Source organism: Nematostella vectensis, chromosome 10 (assembly GCF_932526225.1).
Source record: "Nematostella vectensis chromosome 10, jaNemVect1.1, whole genome shotgun sequence".
Classification (NCBI taxonomy): Eukaryota; Metazoa; Cnidaria; class Anthozoa; order Actiniaria; family Edwardsiidae; genus Nematostella; species Nematostella vectensis.
This window is the reverse complement of record NC_064043.1, coordinates 4,298,623-4,320,711: the sequence shown is the minus strand read 5'-3', so window position 1 is coordinate 4,320,711 and position 22,089 is coordinate 4,298,623. Positions and strand designations below refer to the sequence as shown.

General features: G+C 37.2%; 2 protein-coding genes across 21 annotated transcripts in view; one reads left to right on the top strand and one right to left on the bottom strand.

The window, feature by feature from the left end:
• The window catches only part of LOC5510202 (mitotic spindle assembly checkpoint protein MAD2B), a 29,572-nt gene that overhangs the window by 1,357 nt on the left and 6,126 nt on the right, over positions 1-22,089 (bottom strand). Inside the window, exons 1-3 of one of the 20 annotated variants that reach the window (XM_032379372.2) lie at positions 14,306-15,206; positions 11,742-11,788; positions 147-3,743 (exon numbers count right to left, since the gene is read on the bottom strand). The exons of 1 other annotated variant lie outside the window; for it this stretch is intronic. In XM_032379372.2, coding sequence (XP_032235263.2) covers positions 2,503-3,660 — 1,158 coding nt within the window. In that variant the 5' untranslated portion in view covers positions 3,661-3,743; positions 11,742-11,788; positions 14,306-15,206 and the 3' untranslated portion in view covers positions 147-2,502. Of the gene's footprint in view, positions 1-146; positions 3,744-5,852; positions 6,156-6,330; positions 8,913-8,988; positions 9,291-9,351; positions 9,553-11,741; positions 12,912-14,305; positions 15,207-16,291; positions 16,769-18,304; positions 20,882-21,190; positions 21,640-22,089 lie in introns of those variants that run through there. 18 more of the 20 variants (XM_032379367.2, XM_032379371.2, XM_032379366.2 and 15 more) reach the window with 18 other exon arrangements.
• Positions 12,982-17,015, top strand: LOC125572978 (putative uncharacterized protein DDB_G0283051). Its single transcript, XM_048733228.1, has 2 exons — positions 12,982-13,480; positions 17,005-17,015. Exons 1-2 carry the CDS (start codon positions 12,982-12,984, stop codon positions 17,013-17,015), a joined length of 510 nt encoding a protein of 169 aa, XP_048589185.1.

Genomic DNA, 22,089 nt, shown 5'->3' with positions numbered 1-22,089 from the left:
CATAACAGTATACTACGTATGACCAAAAACATATTTTCATACACTATGAATTTGTCTTTTTGGCATACCACTCGCTGACTAGTATTACAAGGTCGGTGGAAACCCAGCCTTATCTGATCTGCCCCATGCAGTAACGACAAAGACAGTTTTATTAGTATTGCTTTATTTTTTCGTTTATTTAAAATTGCTTCATTCTAGAACACAACCCGGTCCCTCCTTTTTATGTAATGCCCAAGCGATATAAAGATTGTCATGACAACCACTAAACCTGGTTTACATTAGCACAATCACGACATGTGAGCGCCGACTACAAGAATTATGCACTACAACCCCGTTAACTCGAATCCTCAAGGGAAACAAAAGATAGGGCGGGGTTTGTTATCCGAGTATATATGACTAAAACTAGTCTCTAAGTCCGAGTTATAGGGGTCCCAAAGTAATAAAACGACGTAAGAAAAAAGCCTGCTTTTTTGTTTTGAGTCGTGTAGTTGTTTAGATATGGTTTTGTAGATGTTTTCACCAAGACCCCGTCCACACGTATCCGGAAATTTGTGAAAATGCTTTCCAGAGTGGATTTTTCCCCGATACTTATAGGTATTCATGTCGCCTGCGTAGCAAGCGTTTCACGAAGAATGGGATGAGAGCAGAAAAAGGAAAGGGGGAGGGGGAAGAAGGTTTCCTTCTCTCTCCCCATTCTTCGCGGGGTTTTGTTCTTTATTTCCGTTTAAACTCCACAGAAACGCTTGCTACGCAGGTTCAGGTTCAGGCTACATGTGGACGGTCGTATCCGGAAAAATTTGGAAACACTTACGTCATTCTATTGAATACGGCCGGAAATTACGCTGGATACGTGTGGAAGAGGGCCGGATTCGTAAAAAAAAAATTGCCCTTTCATAAATTCCCGGATATATGTGGACGGCTAAAACCGATTCGAATACGCTGCGTGTGGACGCGGAAATTTTCGCATCCGCAAAAAATATTTGTGGGGGAAAAATTTTTCGGATATCTGTGCTTCATTCGAATGTCACCTTATGAACCAGTATAATACTTTTACTGTGCATCTTTTCCCCGATCCTGAAGCCTCGTGCAAACAGAGGAAAAAAAATAAAATAAAAAGGACAATCCTGTGCTGCAAAGCAGAAGTTCACCAACATATACTTTGCCTATCGACTATACTGCTAGGGCATGTAGACGCTGATTGCACGGGGCGTTAAGAGCCCTTGTCAGTCACACCTTTTTTGTTTTCATTTAATGTTGGAAGGCACAAAATGTGATAAAATCTCAAAATAACCATCTAAAAACAAACATGAATATTTTATCAACTAAAAATATCGCAATGGCTTCCCCAAATCAAGCGATGGAAATGGATACTTTTTCACACTCGGTACTTTGTTAAGGTGACAAAATGGCGGCTGTCAGAGGTTTTTAAAGACAGACGGAAAAAGCTTACCACACAGTGCAAGTAGAAAGATGATTTCCAAGATTTCTTTCAAATTCTCATAAAATGTAACAGGAGGAAGGGCCTATTTTGAATGATGCTATTCAATAATATAATAATCTTGCTTCTTTATATTTACCGCCAAAACTAAGGAGCCTGCTCCAGAAAAGAATAAAAGAATGCTAGCAGAGGGAATGTTTGCGCTACATTTGAGTTCTGCGCTATGCCAATATAAACACATATATTTATGGACCTTCTGAGAAAACCCGAGAGATTGGCGGTTGATAAAGTATTTACATTATATGACATTTACCATCATTTTAATTAATTAATTAAACGATTCATTAATTGATTAAAAAAGATGTTAACTGTTATCTTAGCTTGGTTAATTTATGTCAAGCGCAGAGTTCGTGTAAAATCGCGACTCATTCTTTAGAATCTAACGATCTTGAGTGACCGCTGAGTACGTTGGGTATTCCAGAAATACGTGAACTTGTTACACTCTTTTTATAATAACGTCCAGCCTGAAATTTCACCAAATTTCAAGAACATGCCGAGGCTCAGGTAGCAGATTTTTTTATTTTTTTAGTCGTGATGCGTTCTGGACTGAAAATGAGACGTTCTCATAAAAAAAAGAGTGTACACTATGACGCCGTTGTTATTATATCTCTATACCACACTGCTGGTTAGAATTATACAGACATAAGGATTTACGACTCTTTAAAATAACGATTTGTAAATGTTTTCGAACTATTTCATTTATATTCTTCGCCGACATAAGCAAATATACAACCCCGCAGTTTCCCTATTGTCTTGATTGATTGCCTTCAACCTTTTAAGTGTTCTCAAGAAAAATTCCAAGAAATTGTGACGTTCCTGGAAACTGGGATACAGCCTTGGAGAATGGCACATTATGGCAAAGCCATATTCAAGCTCTTTTCTAGTCGCAATGCATTCTACGCACACTTCAGAAATATTTCCTGGAACACAAGTCCTGTCCCAGAAGTAACAAATTCCCAAAGATTTCCATACCTTGCCTAAAGACCCGTATATCTATTTGATGGTTATAGGCTTGAATCCTTTACTGAGGCGAACACAGTTTGATTATTCACGCGATTTGGATGTCCATATGACGGCCCGCAAGAGTGGTTAAACGTAGAGTGATTAAAGCGACTCTTGGAGGTGCAACGCAGAAGAATCTTAAAGGCCTTGGCGTAGTGGTCATTCATGGATCCGTACAAGAGCGGGTTGAGAGCGTTAGGGAACCACATCATCAGATAAAGATAGATATAGATGATTTGCGTGTATTTCCAGTTCAGCACTTGTGGGCTGAGAGTTGCAGTCAAGAAGAACGTCTGCACGGGGACATAACATAAAATGAACACCACCACCACCGACAGAAGCATCTGTGTAAACTTCTTCTCGCGATCGTGTTTCTGTTTCTCGTAGACGGAGTCGCTGGTTATCGGCGCGGAGGACGAGCGCGACATGAGACCGTCTTCCGTGTTTGACGACTTTCTCTTGAAGACGGATAGCAGTGAGATCCCTTTGAGCTTTAGTATGATTATTATGTAAAGGCACGATATGATGAGAATTGGCAGCGCGTTATTTAACAGGTACAGAAATATAGAATACCCTTTCGCGAAAACCTGCTTTTCTTCTGGGGTTTTTCCTGGAAATATTTCTTCGCAGTATACTACCGCAGGAGCACGCTCGACGAGCGTGCGGGCGCCAAATGACGGCAAGACGCTCGCGAATGCCACCAACCAGGACAACGAGACGACGAGGATTGTCTCCTTGCGCTCGGGGCGTCGTGTGAATGGGAACACGAGAGCGATAAAGCGGTCAATGGCGATCGCGACGAGCGTGTTCGTGGTTACAAGTCCGAACATGGTTAGCGCCGGGTTCACCAACTTGCACATCACGCTACCCATATTCCAAGAACCTTGAAATTCATAGACAAGAAGCGGCGGCAGACACAGCATGGTGAAGATATCAGATACAGCAAGGTTTGTGATGAGATAATAAGTGAACGTCCGCATCCTCCGGTGTCTTACAGGCACCAGACATACTGTTATGTTACCCACAATGGCAAACAAAAACAACAGAGCATTAATCACATAGCGAACCACCTTTGATTCGTAAGGCTCTTGGTAGTATTCCGGGTAGTAAGGGACAGCTGTTGCTATCTCGGTACTGTTTTCTGGCAGTGTCGAGTTCATCTTTGACTCGTACCCAATGATTGACAGGCCTTTAAAGCCTCCAGCCTTCCTTCTACGTCTTATTTACTTACTGTCCGTAATGTCTGAAAGAGGAAAAACAATGAATTAGACAACGATGTTCGATTAAATTAAGTTCATGGAATTAAGACTCAACAATCAAAACAAGTAATTTGGATCTTATGCACGAAGATAAGAAGCGGACAATCGCATGAGGTTGCCATAGAAACACATTAATAATGATCTCCGCTAAACCTAGGGTACACAAAACCATGAGAAAAAAAATGAATAAGGAATATATCAGCAGTGCAGATCAATTTCTTAGTAATATAAACATTTCTAAAATTGAAAATTTGCAATTCCTTTAACACTTAAATGTACGACATTAAAAAGGTTGTCACGTCTCCCTTACATTTGATTGGCTGACGTTTAACGAATTTCTAAATCTTGCAAGGCAACAATTTATCTCAAGTCTAAAACATACGTGATCAGCTCCTCCACCGAAGCTCGAGATCTCGGCTTTTCACCCTGTCTCGGCCAGCATCACCGTTCTTCCTGACTATTTTAGCAATGCCTTCCTGTGTTTTATATTACACGCAAAACATCACATTCGTAATGCTTTAACCTTGTTTTAATTGCTGTAATATGTGAACTAAAGATTAATTGTGTTTATCTTATATAATTACGGATGGGAGGATCACGAATTCTATTTCCATGCTCCGTCAAAGCAACACTTTCCCGCCGGAAATGAAAACTTTACCCAAGAAAAGGGAAAAGCGCATTAGTTTGCGTAGGTCTTGGCGTAGCTCTGCACATAGCAGGCGCCAACGCTAAATACAACTACGTGCTAACAATTTCTCCGCGGCGAAGGCATCCCATGCTATGGAGAGGTTTGAAGGAGAAATAAGCGAAAGGATAATAAGTAGACTCGTGTGGTAATGTGAGAATGTCAATGCAATCAAGTCGTGCTTTTGTTAAGATATTTTTCTAGGGGGAGGGGAGGGGGCACTTATTCCAAAATTCCAGTCAAGGGGGGCGATAATTTAAAGAAGGGGGTTTATTTGAATCATTACGGTAAAAGAAATAAGTCTTTGAAGGCGAAGACATGACGCGGTGAGTCAGCTCTTTAAATATCGATAAGTAATTGCGATCTTTAATTTGTTTTTCCTTTTCCAATTAAATGCAGCTCTAATTCCACGCAATTCACGGCATGAATGTGCCCAATTCGTAACGTTCAATCAACTAAATGGCGAAGTGGACTATACTCTAGAGCTTCGATCAACTTAAGTGATACTCTGGCAGCAGGTATATTGAAGAGATAGCTGACATTTCAATAATAATTGAATTCTCTACCGATATTTGTGGGCGTCACACATCTTTAGACGAAAGACTGTAGTTCTCTGTCTGGAGACAAATGATAAAATTCTTGACACTTGGAACTTGCGTAGAAATACTAATATAGCAGTGTAGATAAACAGGATTGTAGAAAAGGGGACCATGTGAGAAATATGTGTAACAAAAGAAAGGACAAGTTTGAGAATACAAAATGTCCACCTTAATCAAAGCTCAAACATTTTTCTAAATTAATCGATATGCTTATTTGGTTCAAAAAAGTCTCTTAATATGCCCCCCATCGTGTGAGGAATAGGTCAAAGACTCTTGTTTGAAAAGATGGTGGTTAGACTGAGCACTCAGACATGACGATGTAAATGTACATTCGAAACATTGATTAGATATATCATCAATGATTGATAATAACCTTAAATGCTGGCCATTATAGCCTGAAGCAGTATGTCTGACTTCTGTCATTCAAGTCTAAAGAATCATTTAATTTAATTGCTCTCTCGTTGGGTGTTTAATAAATAAAGCTGAAACTGCTCAGCATTTGTTACCAATTATTTGTTCGTAAAAGTCTTCGTAAGGTAAACATTAAAATTCCCATAAACTTGAAACATTTTGAATATCACATTGTCGAAAAACATAAATAGTAATGTATGTTTCTTTAAAATGTCAAATGGCTACTTATCGAGGAATAAAATTAAAACTACTGATAAAATACTGAATACAAAATCCATTTATTAGTTACCTTAATAAAAATCGCGTTCCGAATAATCGAGTTCCAAATTTCGATAAGTGACTACAGTCTTTAAAATGGATATTTTCTCGCTAACAAGTACAATAAACTGTTTACCCACATTCATCCTTTTGAATTTCTTTCGAGTCGCAGCGCACAAATGGGTTCGTATGTCTTTTCCTTCGTGTCGCACATAAACTTGCCAACAGCCAAGAATCAGGTGTAACCCATCTTCAAATCAACCAGGGGCGTATCACCGACTTTAAAGCTAAACAGCTTTCTCTCACACTGGAAGACTTCAACTGCTGTATTACCACAAGAAGGGACCCCCTGGGAGTCCTTAGGCGGTCATGGCAACATTATATATGGGCTCCCGGAGCTAACTAATATATCAGCACTTTTGAAATAAAAAGGTGATGTCTTTACAGAGACTGGAAAAGTCTGTAAGGACTTGACAATGACAACTAATGTTCCACAAAAATTCCCTGTTTAAAATAGCTCGTACAAATATATGTAATGAAAATATTCGTTCAGTGGTTGTTTGCGTTGTTTGCACATTTTGAAAGACTCCTACTTTGAGTCATTAAAAAATCACTCACCTCTGTTCATAAATTCGTCTAGAAAGATTGAATAAATTACCTTCGAAAACTTTCTGTTTGACCGATGTAATTGCCTTTGATCGCAAAGTCAATTATAAGCCTGTATAGTTTCATTTACGTTTAGTTTAAAAGCTATTTCCCTGCTAATTTCCGCTCTAAAAACTTTGTAGTGATTTAGAATTCAACACAACCACAGGGCTTCGCAAAGGGCAGGTTGTTTGCATTGAAATGGAGTAATAAATGACTCAAAAGAGGGGTACCGCTGAGCATGAAGGGAAAAAAATTACGCAAACTACATTCATATTACACACATGCAAAATAAATAACGTTAATATCACACGTACAAAGTTGGCCTAGAAAATCCTGGGCAGAAACAAATCCGAAAAAAATGTTATATCCTTATACAAAATCATATATAAATTGCCATATTCTAAAACGAGCGCACACAAAATAAACACGCCATTATTTCCCAAATTTTGTATAATCCAAGATGATCTCCGTCTAGTCGAACTCGTGTAACATTTCTTTACCTATCAGTGACAATTTAGAGAGTTTTGCATTTGCTATGTAATAAGGTAAGGCTGAGATATCCAATATGTCTAATGCTGCGACTTTTGAATTTCGAGATTTTCTCTAAGTATACTCCCCTTTGAATTAAACCAAAAAGCCCAAACTGTCGCGATCTCGTACCAGAACAATGAAAACAAAACACCAAAAACTGGAAATCGACTCTGCCAAATTTTCTTTTTTTATAAGACTTCTTCAGGGCAGACTTTGAATTAAGATTTATTCCACTTCCACTTCATCGTTTTTCTTGTCACCACTGTTCAAAAAACGTACGTTTTCACCGGTGTTCATTGTCCGATATTTGATACTGAAGGTGAAGAGGTTTATTCGAAACTTGTTAATTAAAATATAAAAACACGTGTAATTTTTATTCACTTTACTACTCTAGATTCGACAAGGATGGAGATTGAGAAAGAAAGATAAGAAGAATAGTCCATTTAGTTAAACTAGAAAATTGAGACGCATTCGGTAAACTAGCATCTGAACTTCTGTGTAAACCGGTACTTGTGTTGTACAGAAATGTACTTAAATCACAAAAAAGTTGGTGGGTACAAATACCTCTTTTTACCAGGATTGCCGGGAAAGCTTGAAATTGTTTCCATTTGTTCCTAAGAGTTGGATCCGTGAACCCATAGCAAGATTTCCGAGGAATACGCACTGTGATCGGCGTAATAAGAGCTTGTAAGTTCGCATACGGATAATCCGAGATAAAGCCTGAGCCTTGAAAAGAATTCTCAGGGCTATGTCACGTTTAACAGAAACTTATGACCAGTCATTCATCCTTCCCACTGTATTTTTTCTAGGTTAAAAAAGATCATTTGAGTGAAAAACCAATTATATTAATGAAGGAACTATTTTTCGTTGAGAATGGGAGTGTGTTTTCTCCATTTAATGTTATTTATAAAAAGAAAAAAATCGATAGCAATTTAAAAGAAATGAGGTAAACTGATTTTGCACAAAAGGCTTGGAGGGCCTGATATAAGTCGAGTCACTAGCAAACCGCCATTCTATATCCCATTCGACCTTTGCAAGTGAGTAAATGTCAATAAATCTCTTTAGATTGTTATACAAATATGCAATGTTAGGTTTGGTTAAAAAAATAACAGAAATAGACATAAAGTATATATCGAGCCTCGCGAACATCTCATTTCCGTAAATTTAGCGATAAACGTAAAAACAACCATGGAATTTTCCTAAAGTGCCTAACCCAATAAAATACATTTGCGTTATCAATCGCGAAGCGACGGGGAAGCCTGTTCAGAGGAAATGAACGAGATTGGCACGCAGTCTAGTAGCCCGAAACAAACGCCCTAAGGTAAAAACACATATATTCTTCCATAACAAACTCCCTTTTTGAGTTGACCTCAAGACTTCATGAAAATGCTGCTCTCAATCGAAAAGTTCATTTTCATATGGCAGCGTGTGACGTAGAAATCTTTAAATTGAAATTTGAACAGAAGTGCTTGAAAGAGCCGCTGGCGATTTCGCCCGAATTCCGTGTGTCTTGTGCAGTACACTAAGTACCTTCTCCTTTCTATAAGCTGCCTTTCAGGTGTCGACGAGATAAAAAAAAAGGAAAAAGGACAACTATGAGATTAATCAGACCGTTAAATTTGTACAGGGAAAGATAAAAAAAAGTAATAGAAAAAAAAAACATATTCTAGAGGCAAATCTTGAAAAATGTACTTGAGCCGATAGTCTAAGCTACTTTCACGGTACTCTATGGTAGCTAAGTACAATGAAATTGTAATTTAACTAGCACGTCTAAATGTTGACAATAGAGAATTTCGGTGCGAAAATGATGTCCGCGTAGCTGTTGTTCGCCAAATTACTTAGAATAATATAGTCATCATTAGAGACATGTTATTTCACCGTAAAATAGCAACTGTAACCAATGAATATAGAAAAAACTAAGGAAAATAATTTCCGAAAGCATAGTGAAAAGTAAGAAGTGAGAAAGAGGGAAACAAGAAAGCACCTACACTCAAAACAGCCGTGACAAAAGGATGCCTTCACGAACAAGAAAACATGCTAAATTTTCATTAATTCGACGATTTTAGAAAAATAATGCATGCTGTGAATAGAGCTCACCTTAAAAATTACCTAGTTTCCCAGTGTTAACAAGTTTACGCGCTCGAAGTCGTCTTAGAAAATTATTTTGTTCTAGAATTGGATCTTGCACAAAAAGTCTGCCTGAAGCTAGGCAGCGCTCACGACAAGAACAGCCAACACAGAGCCATGGCATCAAGGTACAATATTGTTTAAGAAGTGATTAACCGGGAACCAATAAATGTGGAGTTATTATAACAACCGTGCGGTTTGCCTGGGGCTATTTGTACTTTAGAAAAGCACTGCTGATCCTTTTCGGCTCATTTGTCAAAATGTTTGAAAATATCATCAATAATGGTCTTTTTGTGCGAAAAAAATTCTTTGAATTTCTTATTTCAAACTTACCTTTGCTGGCTAAAGATTCAGCTTCGCTATGATATTAAAAATGCTATTAAAAATCATCAAAAGTAAAGACGTATGAAAATGCTGTTAAAAACCGCTCTCAGCCTTGAGATTTCGCCAAGAAAACACAATCAATCTTTGGCAGACGATACTGTTCCCACGATGGTTAAATTGACAAAAAAGCCAAAAAGAAAAAAGAAAAAAAAACATAATAGTAATTGTTTGCAGTCGAATGCAAATAATAGACTTTTTATCCAAGATATGGATTGTAAACAGTAGGAAATCGGTTATTTAAAAAACACTATTTTACATATACACAATAGTGAGGTATTTTATCAGAAGATAAATAAGGAACAGAAATTACTTTGCCATATTTATTTTTAAAATTTTGTTTTGGTCGAAATTTTCGTTATCTCTGTCAACTATTTTTTGCTTCAACTTTGTGATGACCGTGCATCATCAGGTTTGTCAAAGCCACTTATGTGATCACTGTACGCGTTGTTGATTGGCTAAGAGCGCAATAATTTAAGTTAAATTACTACCTTCAAAAAAGTCCGACCTATACAAGGTTTAAAAGTAAAACTTAACGTATAAAAAAAAAGATCTGATAACGTTCTAAAGTATTCGTAGAATTAACTTAAATATATGAATGAGCTTCCACCCATTCAGTATTCTTCAATATTCTTAAAATGAACGTTTAAAAAAACTAGTATTAAAAACAACAAACAATCAATCAAGTAAGGCCGTCATTTCGCGCTGCCGAAACACAAAATCGAGTCACACAAAATATCCATTTCAACCGGCTTGTGCTTAAACGAGTAGCTAATAAAAGAAGAAACCATTAAATCGAATAGCCGTTGATATTTTTATTTCAAGGTTTTCTTGCAAGTAGACTGTCGTATTCTCAAGTGTAATCGATATTCCCATTCAATTTCGGTCATTTCGGTAAACCCACAGGTTCCGTTTTTTATTTCTTTTGCTATCAGCAAAATGTAATTTGACATTTTTACATTAAATTCTACTTTTAGTATTCTCTACTTGGCACACGCGTTTATTTATAGATGAAATTGACAAAGGGTATTAATTCGTTATGACTGACAACCGGGTAAATGGATTTCGTCCAGAAGGTGGAATTGAGGTTAAAGCTGTTGAAAATAAAGTAGATCTTTAAAACACAACTTCGGTAACAGTAAAATGTATCCCTTGCATTGATGCATTCATTCGAATATTAAAACCACAACCTCGGTAACAGTAAAATGTATCCCTTGCATTGATGTATTCATTCGAATGGGAGTAAACAACAATTAGTAAAAATATCAAAATAGCTATTCTTTACAACAAATTTTTGGTCCGTTCAATGGAGTTGTTTAAGAAAAAGACCCAATAGATGCTCCAAAATATTACAAAAAAATCGGAAGCATTTGAGCTCGGGTGTCATCAACCTTAATTATATTTCTAGTAATCTGTTGGGTATTTAACCACAGTATTAAAGTTCAATCAAAAATGAGATAAAAACAAAATCGTCCAGTCGAGTTTTGTGCTATTAATAACAGCAAACCGGTTAAGCCCAGGATATTGCCAACACAGGACGACGATATAATAAGTGAGTTGTTCGCGTGGGAAGGACATCGATCGAGTGCAATTATTTCTGTATTTAACTATATATATAATCCTTCATCTCCAAGCTAATACTATAAGCCGATTCGCAGACACACCTTTCTCTAAGCATCACGCAACTTTCGTAAGAGTAAAGCTTTTTCAGAAAACAACAAGAACTAATTAGTGCTAAACAGTAGGATGGCTTAGTATATGGAGGAAACAGACTAGGTCGGGTGTGTATCGGTAGCTCTGGCAACTATTCTGTGTTGTTTATTATGGTGAGTTATTAGAAAAGCGACATGAATGCTGATTAGTTGATGTATGTAATGTAAACTGGTGATGACAGTTGGTGAAAAATTATAACTTTACTCATACTAGAAGACGTGATTGGAAAAGCTATTTCGAAACTAAACTCAAACTATATATTTCTTAGAAAAAGCATTCAATTCATCATATGTTCCTTTACTGAAGAATAAGCCCTTCCTAATGTTACTTTGAGTACTTTTATCTTTTTCATTTATGTTCGCATTTATTGGCACTTAAAAACGATATCTGTTTGGTTTGTGGCAAATGAGGCTATCGATAAAATCAAGGCGACTCGGGGGGACTGACGGATAAGATTTGCCTGAAGAAGTCTTGATACAAATTACTTTCCGACTTCTAAGCGATGATTGCGATACATTTTCGATAGATTTTCCTAGTACTCTATCTAACGATACCCTCATATGAAAACTCTCCTTTACGCCTAGCCCAAATACAATAAATTTTATAAAAAAAAATGGGGAAAAAGATACCTACGATGAATTTTCTTCTTTTGGGCCACTCCTGTTCCACTGTAGCTCTATTCCTCATCCGAAAAAAAAAAACCTTATGTCAGCTATTCATTACGATAAACGTTTAGCACAGAACGTATTTCTGGAATATCCAAACATAAACCTCAATGAAACACACATCCATCCTACGCACTGACATGCACTATTACATTATGAATAACGTGAAACTTTTAATGACTTATTTCTTATACCTGAATTCGTTGTAGGGGGATGTTTTTCAGGATGCGTTTGAGTCTCAGTCTTGCTGCTAATGATTAAATGAACTAACATAGACAAGGCTGTTCAAACCAATATAAACCCCTCTTATGTTTGTCCGTACTAGGAACTCATTTCACTAAATTGAGAATATTTGCTCTCATAAACTGTTATCCATACTCGAGGGCCGGAGGTTTAACTACTTTATGTCTTATCAGAATTCCTTCCATGACAAAATTAATATCACGGATGACATTAAACTTCTACTGAAACGAGGAAAGGGAAATGAGAGAAAGCAAAAATTAAAATTGGACAGCTTACTACATCATATTATGAAAAATGAAAGAAATTCAGGACACAGAAAATTTAATAGAGAACAGTTAAATATTCTAACAAATTTTAGAGATTTTAAGTCATGGTGTAACCCGTCAGTAACTTTGCTGATGGGACAAAATCAAAGCAACCTGAACTATATCTCCTTTAAAAATAATTTTTTTTTTAATCAAGCATATCAAAGATAACATTGTCTTATTTGCTCTAAACGACGTCATTAATCTTTGAGAATTATCGGTCGATAGCCGTAAGGCAAGGTAAATTGCTTCCTAAAAATCGTCTCAATTTCAGATGACATCTTGCAACGCAGCCAATCGCTGAACAGAGAAAAAAGACAAATCGCCAAAATGTTGAATATCGAGAAGTACCTTCATTGCCTTGGCGGCGTATTGCATACAGCTATAGAATAAACTTATGTGTTTAGAAATAGACAAAATATATTTTAAGTGAACGGTTTTGAATACTACGATCGGTTTTGAATACTACGACTACTACCTTCAGCATCTGCATAGCATAACAAGGACCACAAACATCAATATCAACGAAAACAACGACAACACCAACGACGACAACAACAAGCACATTAACGACGACAACGACAATAAGACCAACAACAACGACAAGGACACCAACGACGACAACACCAACGAAGACAACGACAAGAACAATAACGATGACAACAACAATAAGACCAACGACAACGACACCAACGACGAAAACATCAACGACGACAACGAAAAAAACACCAACGACAAAAACAACAACGACGACAGCGACGAGAACACCAACGACGACAACGACAAAAACACCAACGACGACAACGACAAAAAAAACGACGACAAAGACAAGAACACCAACGACGACTTCGACGACAACACCACCGACGACATTGACAAAAAACACCAACGACGACATCGACAAAAACACCAGCGACGAAATCGACAAAAACACCAACGACGACAAAGACAAGAACACCAACGACGACATCGACGACAACACCAACGACGACATCGGCAAAAACACCAACGACGACAACACCAACGACGAGAACGGCAAAAACAGCAACAACGACAAAAACAACAACAATGACAAAGACAAGAACACCAACGACGACAACGAGTATAACAATAACAATAACAATAGCAATAGCAATAATAATAATAATAATATTAGCAATAGCAATAGCAATAATAATAATAATATTAGCAATAGCAATAATAATAGCAATAATAATAACAATAACAATAATAATAATAATAATAATAATAATAATAATAATAATAATAATAATAATAATAATAATAACAATAATAACAATAATAATAATAACAATAACAATAACAATAACAATAACAATAACAATAATAATAATAATAATAATAATAATAATAATAATAATAATAATATTGACTGTTTTGTCTATATACGAGTTTTCCGTCATCATACTCGTTGCAATAGCAATCGAGATCCTAACAATCTAATAATCGTTTTCAAAAAACAACCACAAACCGCGAAGCAAAGTTCATGCTTTTTTTTTGTCCCACGTTATAAATTGTATTCCTACCAAGGCTTCTAAAACTGAAGTTGCGTTTTCGTGGAGAAGGTCTACGGGTGGGCTTACTAAGCAAGCTAGTGTATCTCAAAAATGGATAAAACATAGTAATCATGTTTTGAAGTGCTCAATAATCAGGTTTTATATTATTATTATCAAAGCTACGTTGTTCTTTCTTGACCTTTATATATAACTGTTCGTCATTCAAGCTGTATAGACGACTGAATTAGACTGGCAATCAAGCCTTTTGCATCGATAGATAAATTACAAATGACCTATTCGACAACAGATCACCTGATAAAACAAATCAACTTATCAAAAGATCGTGTTGAGCCTCTGTTTTAACTAAATGAAAAAGAAACGCCCGGGAACAAATACCGTCCTCATTTAATCACGAAAAATTTGCAGAGCACACATCAGAGCGTGTCGCAATATCAGCACTCACCGAATGGCCACGATACGCAGCGGGAAGTAAACAGCGTCAAAGCAGAGTTGGTTCACTAACTCAACACTTGGCCATAATAAGAAAGCTTCGCAGTTACGTGGTTCCGTTGCGAGATTGGAACATCCCGATTAGTTCTGGGATTAGCGGATGCCCTATGGTAGACTTGCGTTTTTTCAAAGTGCGAAGTGTTTAACCTTTCTCGTGCTGGGCGCCACGAGGGATCCAGACGCACGCGTCACACGCACACGCCTGGCTAGCATTTTTCACGAGGATCAGATCGATATCCGATCTCTTGTGTTAAGCAATAAGCTGCTCTTGGAGGGCGCCAACGGATGCCTGGTGCATGATGGTAGCTAATAGATAGCAAGGTGACTATGGATGGGTCGAGAATCAATCGCATCTACCGACCTCGCTAGTATATTAAAGTGGATCACGTATCTACCTATCTAGTGGAACTTATGTACCCCTAAAAACATGTGATTTAGTTTTAAACTTCAATATTTGAAGCGAGAAAATCCGATTTCACGACAAAAAAGGTATTGTTTTGATGTTGTAAACTCCGAAGAACACAGACACACTGGGTTTTGTATTTCGTTACTGACAGATTTTAACCGCGCGCCTAACTTGAAATAGTAACAGAGAAATTCTGCTGTACTCACGAACGGCGGTCAAACTATTTTTCGCTCTACTAACGGGGCACTGAGAGTTAAGTGCGAACAACTCCGAGTAAATGAATAGGAGGTGTCAGTTGGTACAACAGTTGATACCCAATGGTGGGTGGGGGGGGGGGGGGATTCTTCACATGTCGACCTGATCGGGAACTGATAGGGATGATCGTAGTATTTTTTAGGGGTCAAAATTTTTGGTCGTGCAGGTATTTTTAGGGGTATTTTTTCGAATTTCCCGACGACTTTTACCCTGAACCCCCCCCCCCCCCCCCCAGTACTTGATGGAACTGTTGAGCTTACGTAGTACGACGTGACTTCAGATGCAAGCTATTTTGACACGCTAAAAAGAAAAAAAATCGTACGCCTTATAGAGTCCAGACAATAAGGATACCCTCGAAAGCACACAATTTTGGTTTAATTTGGCTGGGCCGGGACACTCCAATTGGAAGTATCATATTTTTGGATGCTGACAGTGAAAACGGAAATCGTTTGTTTTGTCATCTTAAGAACGTCTGATTTTCAGTTGAGGCTGGGTAGTTCTTTTTTCAAGGCTGGAATTATTCTTAAGAATGTTCTTAAATTTCAGATACTTTATAAAGTGTATGAAAAAATGGTTAAATAATAAAGATATTCATGGTTGATATTATGAACACAATTTGGTTCTGGATTATAAAACGCAACTAGCAAAACAATATTTCGCTGCTTGGTGAAATCCGGAGGTTATTATAAAAAGGTTCTTATGAAGAAAAAAAAGAGTGCATTACCACTGTTTCTTATTCACGTGCTTAGCCAATCAGAAAATGAGATGGTCGCTCTAGATGCCTATCAATCTTCTGGTTTGGTCAAGCTATGATTGGCAATACGATAGGAAGCCAGTCAAATATTAATTTACGCGGCTTATACGCATGGGACCAAATAGAACTGAAACATTTGTTTGCAGATTGCACACCAAAACGTGCATGTGTCGAAACACATAACAGTTAGCACACTGTCTGTTTAGTGCTTGGGATTCCGTCTCTTTCGACAAACATACAAAGCAAGACTAAAACAAGGTCAACACCATACACATACGTTTAGCGGTACTTGTACGGCGGCACAAGCCGTCCCGATGTCACAAGAACGTGAAACTCTTAAAAAGTATAACAGTTTAGGCTAAGTAAATAGCTTGTTGAAATCCTACACGTCTACATACACTCAATTCATCATCCTCAAAATGTCGCTTTGTGCGTGAAGCAAAACGTGCCTCTGTAAGACAAGAATCTCTTCAACACAGAACCGTAACGTTCAAACCCGTACAAAAGTCTCAAGTATCACTTACTTATGACCCGTCTGACGCGTTGGCAGGCAAATCGAGCCGGGAGCTCTCAAAGGGAATGCTTTCCAGTTACCGAGTTATAGTGTGCAACTTGGGGAAGCAAGAGGCCAAATAAGCACTTCCCAGCCTCGGCACCTCTGTTGGGGCGATGTTACTGGAATTGCGATTCGATTGTGCTATTGTTCAGATTGCAAGAACTGATAAAGTATCTTATCTATGACTGGAAGCTGTGAATTTAAATAGGTATCAGAGGGTGTTAGTGGAAATGCGTCATCTGGGAAACATTAATATCAACATAAGTTTATACGAGAAAGGTGACGAAACCAAGGGGAAGCAAACAGAGCGAAATATATACGTGATGTCTGATGTCTGAATACTTAATTACAAAAAAAACATCTACGTACTCAACTTGAATAAACATGGAAATCTTGATTCCCATTAACAGGCTTTAGCATGAAAAAAAAAGGCGAAAAAGTGAATATAGTCGATAACCTAAACTAGAGGTTAAAAGATAAATATATTTCAAAACGTTTCTCATTCGAACAAGCTGGGAATCTACCGATAATAATGTACAGCTTTTTTTCTCATTAGAGTAAAACCCGAGTGATAACATTGCGCGAGGCCACAAATGAGCTAACAAATCGTGACTGGTTTCCAATGCTATGAGTTATTTATATACCTTGTACGCTTAATTGTTTGTTTGTTTATTTATCCAGACATCCATTAGGGGTGTAAGGGCAATAACAGATCATTCACACCTTAGGTAAACCTAAACGCAAACAGAACAATGAACAAAAGTTCAGTGATTTATCTATTTGATGCAAACATTAACGATGACCCCAATACCTGTGATTTGGCGGCCGCTCACAAATTATAAAAGGCGCTAATCATGAAAGGCGTCAACATGCACATGCACAGCTGACAATCTACGTTACAGGACAATGGTGACTTTTTAATAGCTATTTTCGATTACTTTACAAGACATTTTTCAATGTAAGGCCGAAAAACGGGTGGTTTTAGGGCGTCTAATAAATTAATGTTATTCCTTGTGCAAAATACTTTCTTCATTTCTCATAGGTCTCACAAGAGAACTCTTAGCCCAAGTGTAGTCAATGACTCCACAAAAAGAATCATAACTCCTACAATAAACCGGTTATCAAGCTGAATGTTCGTGGGTCCTAGTCTTCTCTCGCGCACTATAGTCAAGAAGTATCATAATTTTAAAAATCATACCCTGTACATCCAATGATTTTCTAGAAGCAGACCATTTGGTTATCTTATCAGCAGCCAGGCGAAGCAGGTGGCAAACCGATCACCAGAAAAGCAATAAAAAGTCGAACAAATAATATTAGCATGTAACGATCTTCGCGCATATGTTGACGTTTCACAGCCTATGCACTGTTTGACAATCTAAACAATTTCAAGACAAACATTCAAAAGGTAATCCATATGCGGAAAGGTAATAATGTATTTTGTTGACAGGAAAGTTCATTATTTAACACAAAACCCTGACGTCTCATATCTTTTTTTTTCTTTTTGCAATAAAAACCTCAAGATTTCTAAATAAATTTATTAGGAACCCTTTCCTTTAAATCTGCAAAGCAATGATACCGATATATATTTTTCAAAAACATAGCTAAAATATGTTGAGCAGTGAATACTCCTCGTATGTAATATAGACATAAAGCGGGTACTACAAATATATTTTAAATTTTAAGAAAAATAGAAATAACACCCCAATCACAGAAGCGATAAATCAAAATGTACACGTTTTCAAAGATCATGGGTGCTTTACTGGAGTCCACCACCAAAGCTTGCAAAAAGCGTAATTCAATTTTAAAAGCAAAAAAGGAAAAAAATCCGCGCAAATTACTCCTTCGATGTGATCAACAAGACTGCTTCTTTTGAGGAGCAAGATTAAGGGAAAGACAAATTATATATCTCCTGTAACTTTAATAATGATAACATTTTTGCAGAACCAAAACTGAAAAATGTAACATCAATCTGAATACTCACTAAATGGGCAATGTCCAAACGCAGTGTGGTGATTTCCTTCCTTGATCACAAGCAGATCTTTATGTACCTCAAACCCTCCGGTATCATTAGCATAATCTTAACTTACTTTGGAGATCAGAAGCCAAATTTCAATTTCTTCCAAAGCAATAAGGTTACCTTTTCGCTAAATGCTACTTTCAGCTTTCACTGACTAAAACAACCACAAAAAACGACTTCCCGAACTTAAGACTTTCAATGCTCTCTTGCGGCAATTAGCTTTCCATCTACCGCCACTGGGTGAATTAAGAGTTTTGGAGAGAGGACACAAGGTAAATAAAATCTATGTGGAATTAGCTTATCAGCCAAGGGTGATTGGACGAAGAATTCATAAATTGGTAGACAATAAAGAAAAAAAAAAACAATGTCAAGCGAGTGTCGCGAGTTCGAATTACCTGTTTCTCATTTTTCATTACAAAAATTAAAGAGATTGATGACCTGATGAAGGGGAGTGCGCTAGAAAAATATTACAGTAACGAGTCTTGCAAAATGTCTCAATTGAAAGATACGATTATACAAAAAACGGATATTTTCATCATTTATGCTACAAGACTTCTAAGACAGGTTCAAAGAAAAAAGGAATAACATCTCTATAACATGACAAAAAATCTTCGCGTTAAAAAAAAATCCCTTCAAAGTGCAATGTTTGAAAACCTTAGACGATGAAATCACTTATTCTTTGGAGATGATCTAATCGAAGCTTGATAAAGTTTGCCGTGAGGTTTGCGCCCAGACCCTTGAATGATCTACATCGCCTATTACCTCGAGAGTAAGTGGAAATCAGATGTGATAAAAATAAATGATTATTCCTTAGAAAAACTGCCAGTTGAAATGAAAGTAGATGGTCTCGACAGTCTTGGCACAAAAGAAACACTATTCAAATTACTGCACTTTGAATGTACGTTATCAATGTCTCAGAACGTTGCTCTTGTGTTATTATGACAATTCATCTATTTTTAAATGTGGTATTCTCGGTAAAACGATCACACACGGTGCGCCTTCGCTTAATGACAACATAACCTAGGTCATTTATTTTGCTAGACACAATGGCGAAAGATACAAAACGGCAACAATATCAACAAAGTTTTCTGCTAGCATTTAGTTTCATAGCAAATCACAGAATAATTTGATGTAGATCGTACAATTTTTTAAATGTTGCACGCTTGACGCGTTTGGAATTCCTCGCTTTCTCTCGTGGCGGTGTTCTCTCCATGGAAGTCGGTTGAGTATGGTAAAATCATCAGAAGAGAGTAACAAAGTTTAAGCTCCACTAAGCCACCTTAATCCCAGATAACATTGCAATATCAGAAAAACAAGCTGTAGTTGAAAATGGATATTAGTTCAGTGTAGATGCACGCTGCGTAATGCGAGCTAATGATGGACAAAGGGGAGTGAACGGAACCGAATACCGGTAGCCATAACCCAAGTGGAAATGAGGAGCGTCACCATTTTAGGGAATTCTCTAATTAGATACTGTTAATGCTTTCAATGCGTAGTTAAAAACATCCAAAGGACTCCGCTTCCTTAGAGTATACCTTTTATATTAAACTAATTTGCAGTTTTTGATTTTAAAGACCCTCGAAACAGATGAATAAAAATCTTTTAAAGGAAATGTATTACTCTTGAGGGCTAATTCTCTGATACGCGTGATGAAACTACTTTATGTAACCGCCCTGAAGAAGGACTCAATAAAGTACGAAACGTTGGCAAAATCTTTTTTCTGTTTTTGTCCTCCATTTTATTAAAAAAAATTGCGGGCTAATGTAGCTCTTTTGGGAAATGATTGAACACCCTTGTGATTCGTTATTAACGTGATATAAAAACCTTAATGGCATAACACACACGAAAAAAAAATCCTTACAGTCGTTATTGAAAGCGCGTTAGATTTTACAAGAAATATATGGAGCTTTCTGTCATAAAACGTCGCAAACTGTCCTTGATAGCGAGATGTCGTTGTGTGCCATTTGCGCAATTAATATCTGAATTAATATCTGTTATCCACCGGTACGCGAGAAGTAAAAATTTCGAATTTTTTTTTCAAACTCGTAATAAAAGTTTCTTTAGAGGATTAGACACGCCTTAAAGTTGTGCTCTTGCTGGGTAATCCGCGGGCCGCTTTCGAGTGGAATCTCACATTAAATGACGATGGGTCGTGACTTAGACGATAGCAAACCTGATGACCTCTCAATGATTTCAATGCCTCGTCATGTATGTCCTCTTTGATGTACGGCAATGAAACTCTCTCGACAATTGTCTCGCCAATAAAATCGTTATTCGTTTGTTTTTGGCTATATTCCAAATTGTGGGGAGAATCCTTCTTCATGAACCCACGAGCCTATTTGTAAAACTGCAGGAAATAATTCGTCCTACCAAATAGCTTCATTAAAGAAGTAGGCAAATATGGTGATAAACATCGCGAACTAATTGAAGATAGCGAACAGGAATTGCTATTGGTGGTTATATTTCCTAGAAATCGCCAATAGACATTGTTAAGTACAAGATACTAGGTATCGATACACGAAGTAAAGTACAACACACATGAGTATATACGCTATCCAAACAAATTCTTGGATCGAGGTAAATAGGAATTACAATTGACAAATGCTATATTTTCTTGGATAGCCAAAGCACTAAGTAAAACACAACATACAAGAGAGTTTACGCTATCAGAACAATCCTCAACCTCACGAGAAGTCAAGAGCACGAACGTACTGATATTTCAACTAGAACAACAACCATCTTTTGGAAAGAGCCATAACAACATAGTACTGGAGGTTACCTTTTCGATAAGAAATAAAGAGATACTACAGCCATTAGAAGATAAGCGAAAAATTAAAGTAATTTTCTTACTTTTCGATAACGCTTCGTCGCCTTTTCACACTTGCAATAAATCATCCAAATTTTATGAGCACTGAACAACTTGTTATGATAACGGGGTTTGAAACCTCTAGCAGCTGTACGAGCCTGCAAAGGCGAGCCTGAAAGGCGGAGTTTAACACCAGCCAAACTAACTCCTACATCATATGTTGTTTAGATTGTAGTGTTATTAGTGTTTCAAGATGTAGTGTTTAGATGGCAAAGACACGAATATTTATCGGTTGATGAGAGCACGTAATCGGTTAAGTGCGTCGTATTCATTACAAATCAGACAACCCAGGTCGAAGGTTGTCAAAACACTAGGAACTAAAGATATATAACCATAATATGGCCAAGAACAGGAAGTTGTGATAAGAAACGCGAGCTTTTAGATGAAGTCTAAAAAAAGTCTAAGCGACGCGGGGCGGGACAGTAGAGGAAAGTTTATTTTCTATTTTATATTTTATATAATAACTAATTGAAGTCACACCCAAATTCAATTAGCAAGGAAATTTTCCAGTAGGTCAATGCAATTCATCACCCGAGTTTTTACTCTAATTTTTGCTTTTGTTAAAATCTCAAGTTGCCGTAAAACATTTTTTTGTGTATATCAATATTACGATTGAGAATGCCTTGGAAAATATTGCGACTAAGTATTAGACATATCTAAAAAGTTTTGGAAATCTTAGACTTTTAGATTGTTCATGATCAGACACACCTTTGGGGAATAAGGAATTAAAAGCCTTCTTTCTATTAGCGCGATTGTGCTATATTTAGAACACCAGCAATTAAGTGAATGAAGAGATGGTAGGGATGAAAGTTAAGTCACTGGGGAAACTGTGATATAAATGACAAATTAAGTTTCTAAACTTAGTACACACATGTCACGGCGA

Coding starts and splice junctions, on each gene's coding strand:
- LOC125572978 (XM_048733228.1), top strand. CDS start 12,982: ATGACAACAACAATAAGACCAACGACAACGACACCAACGACGAAAACA.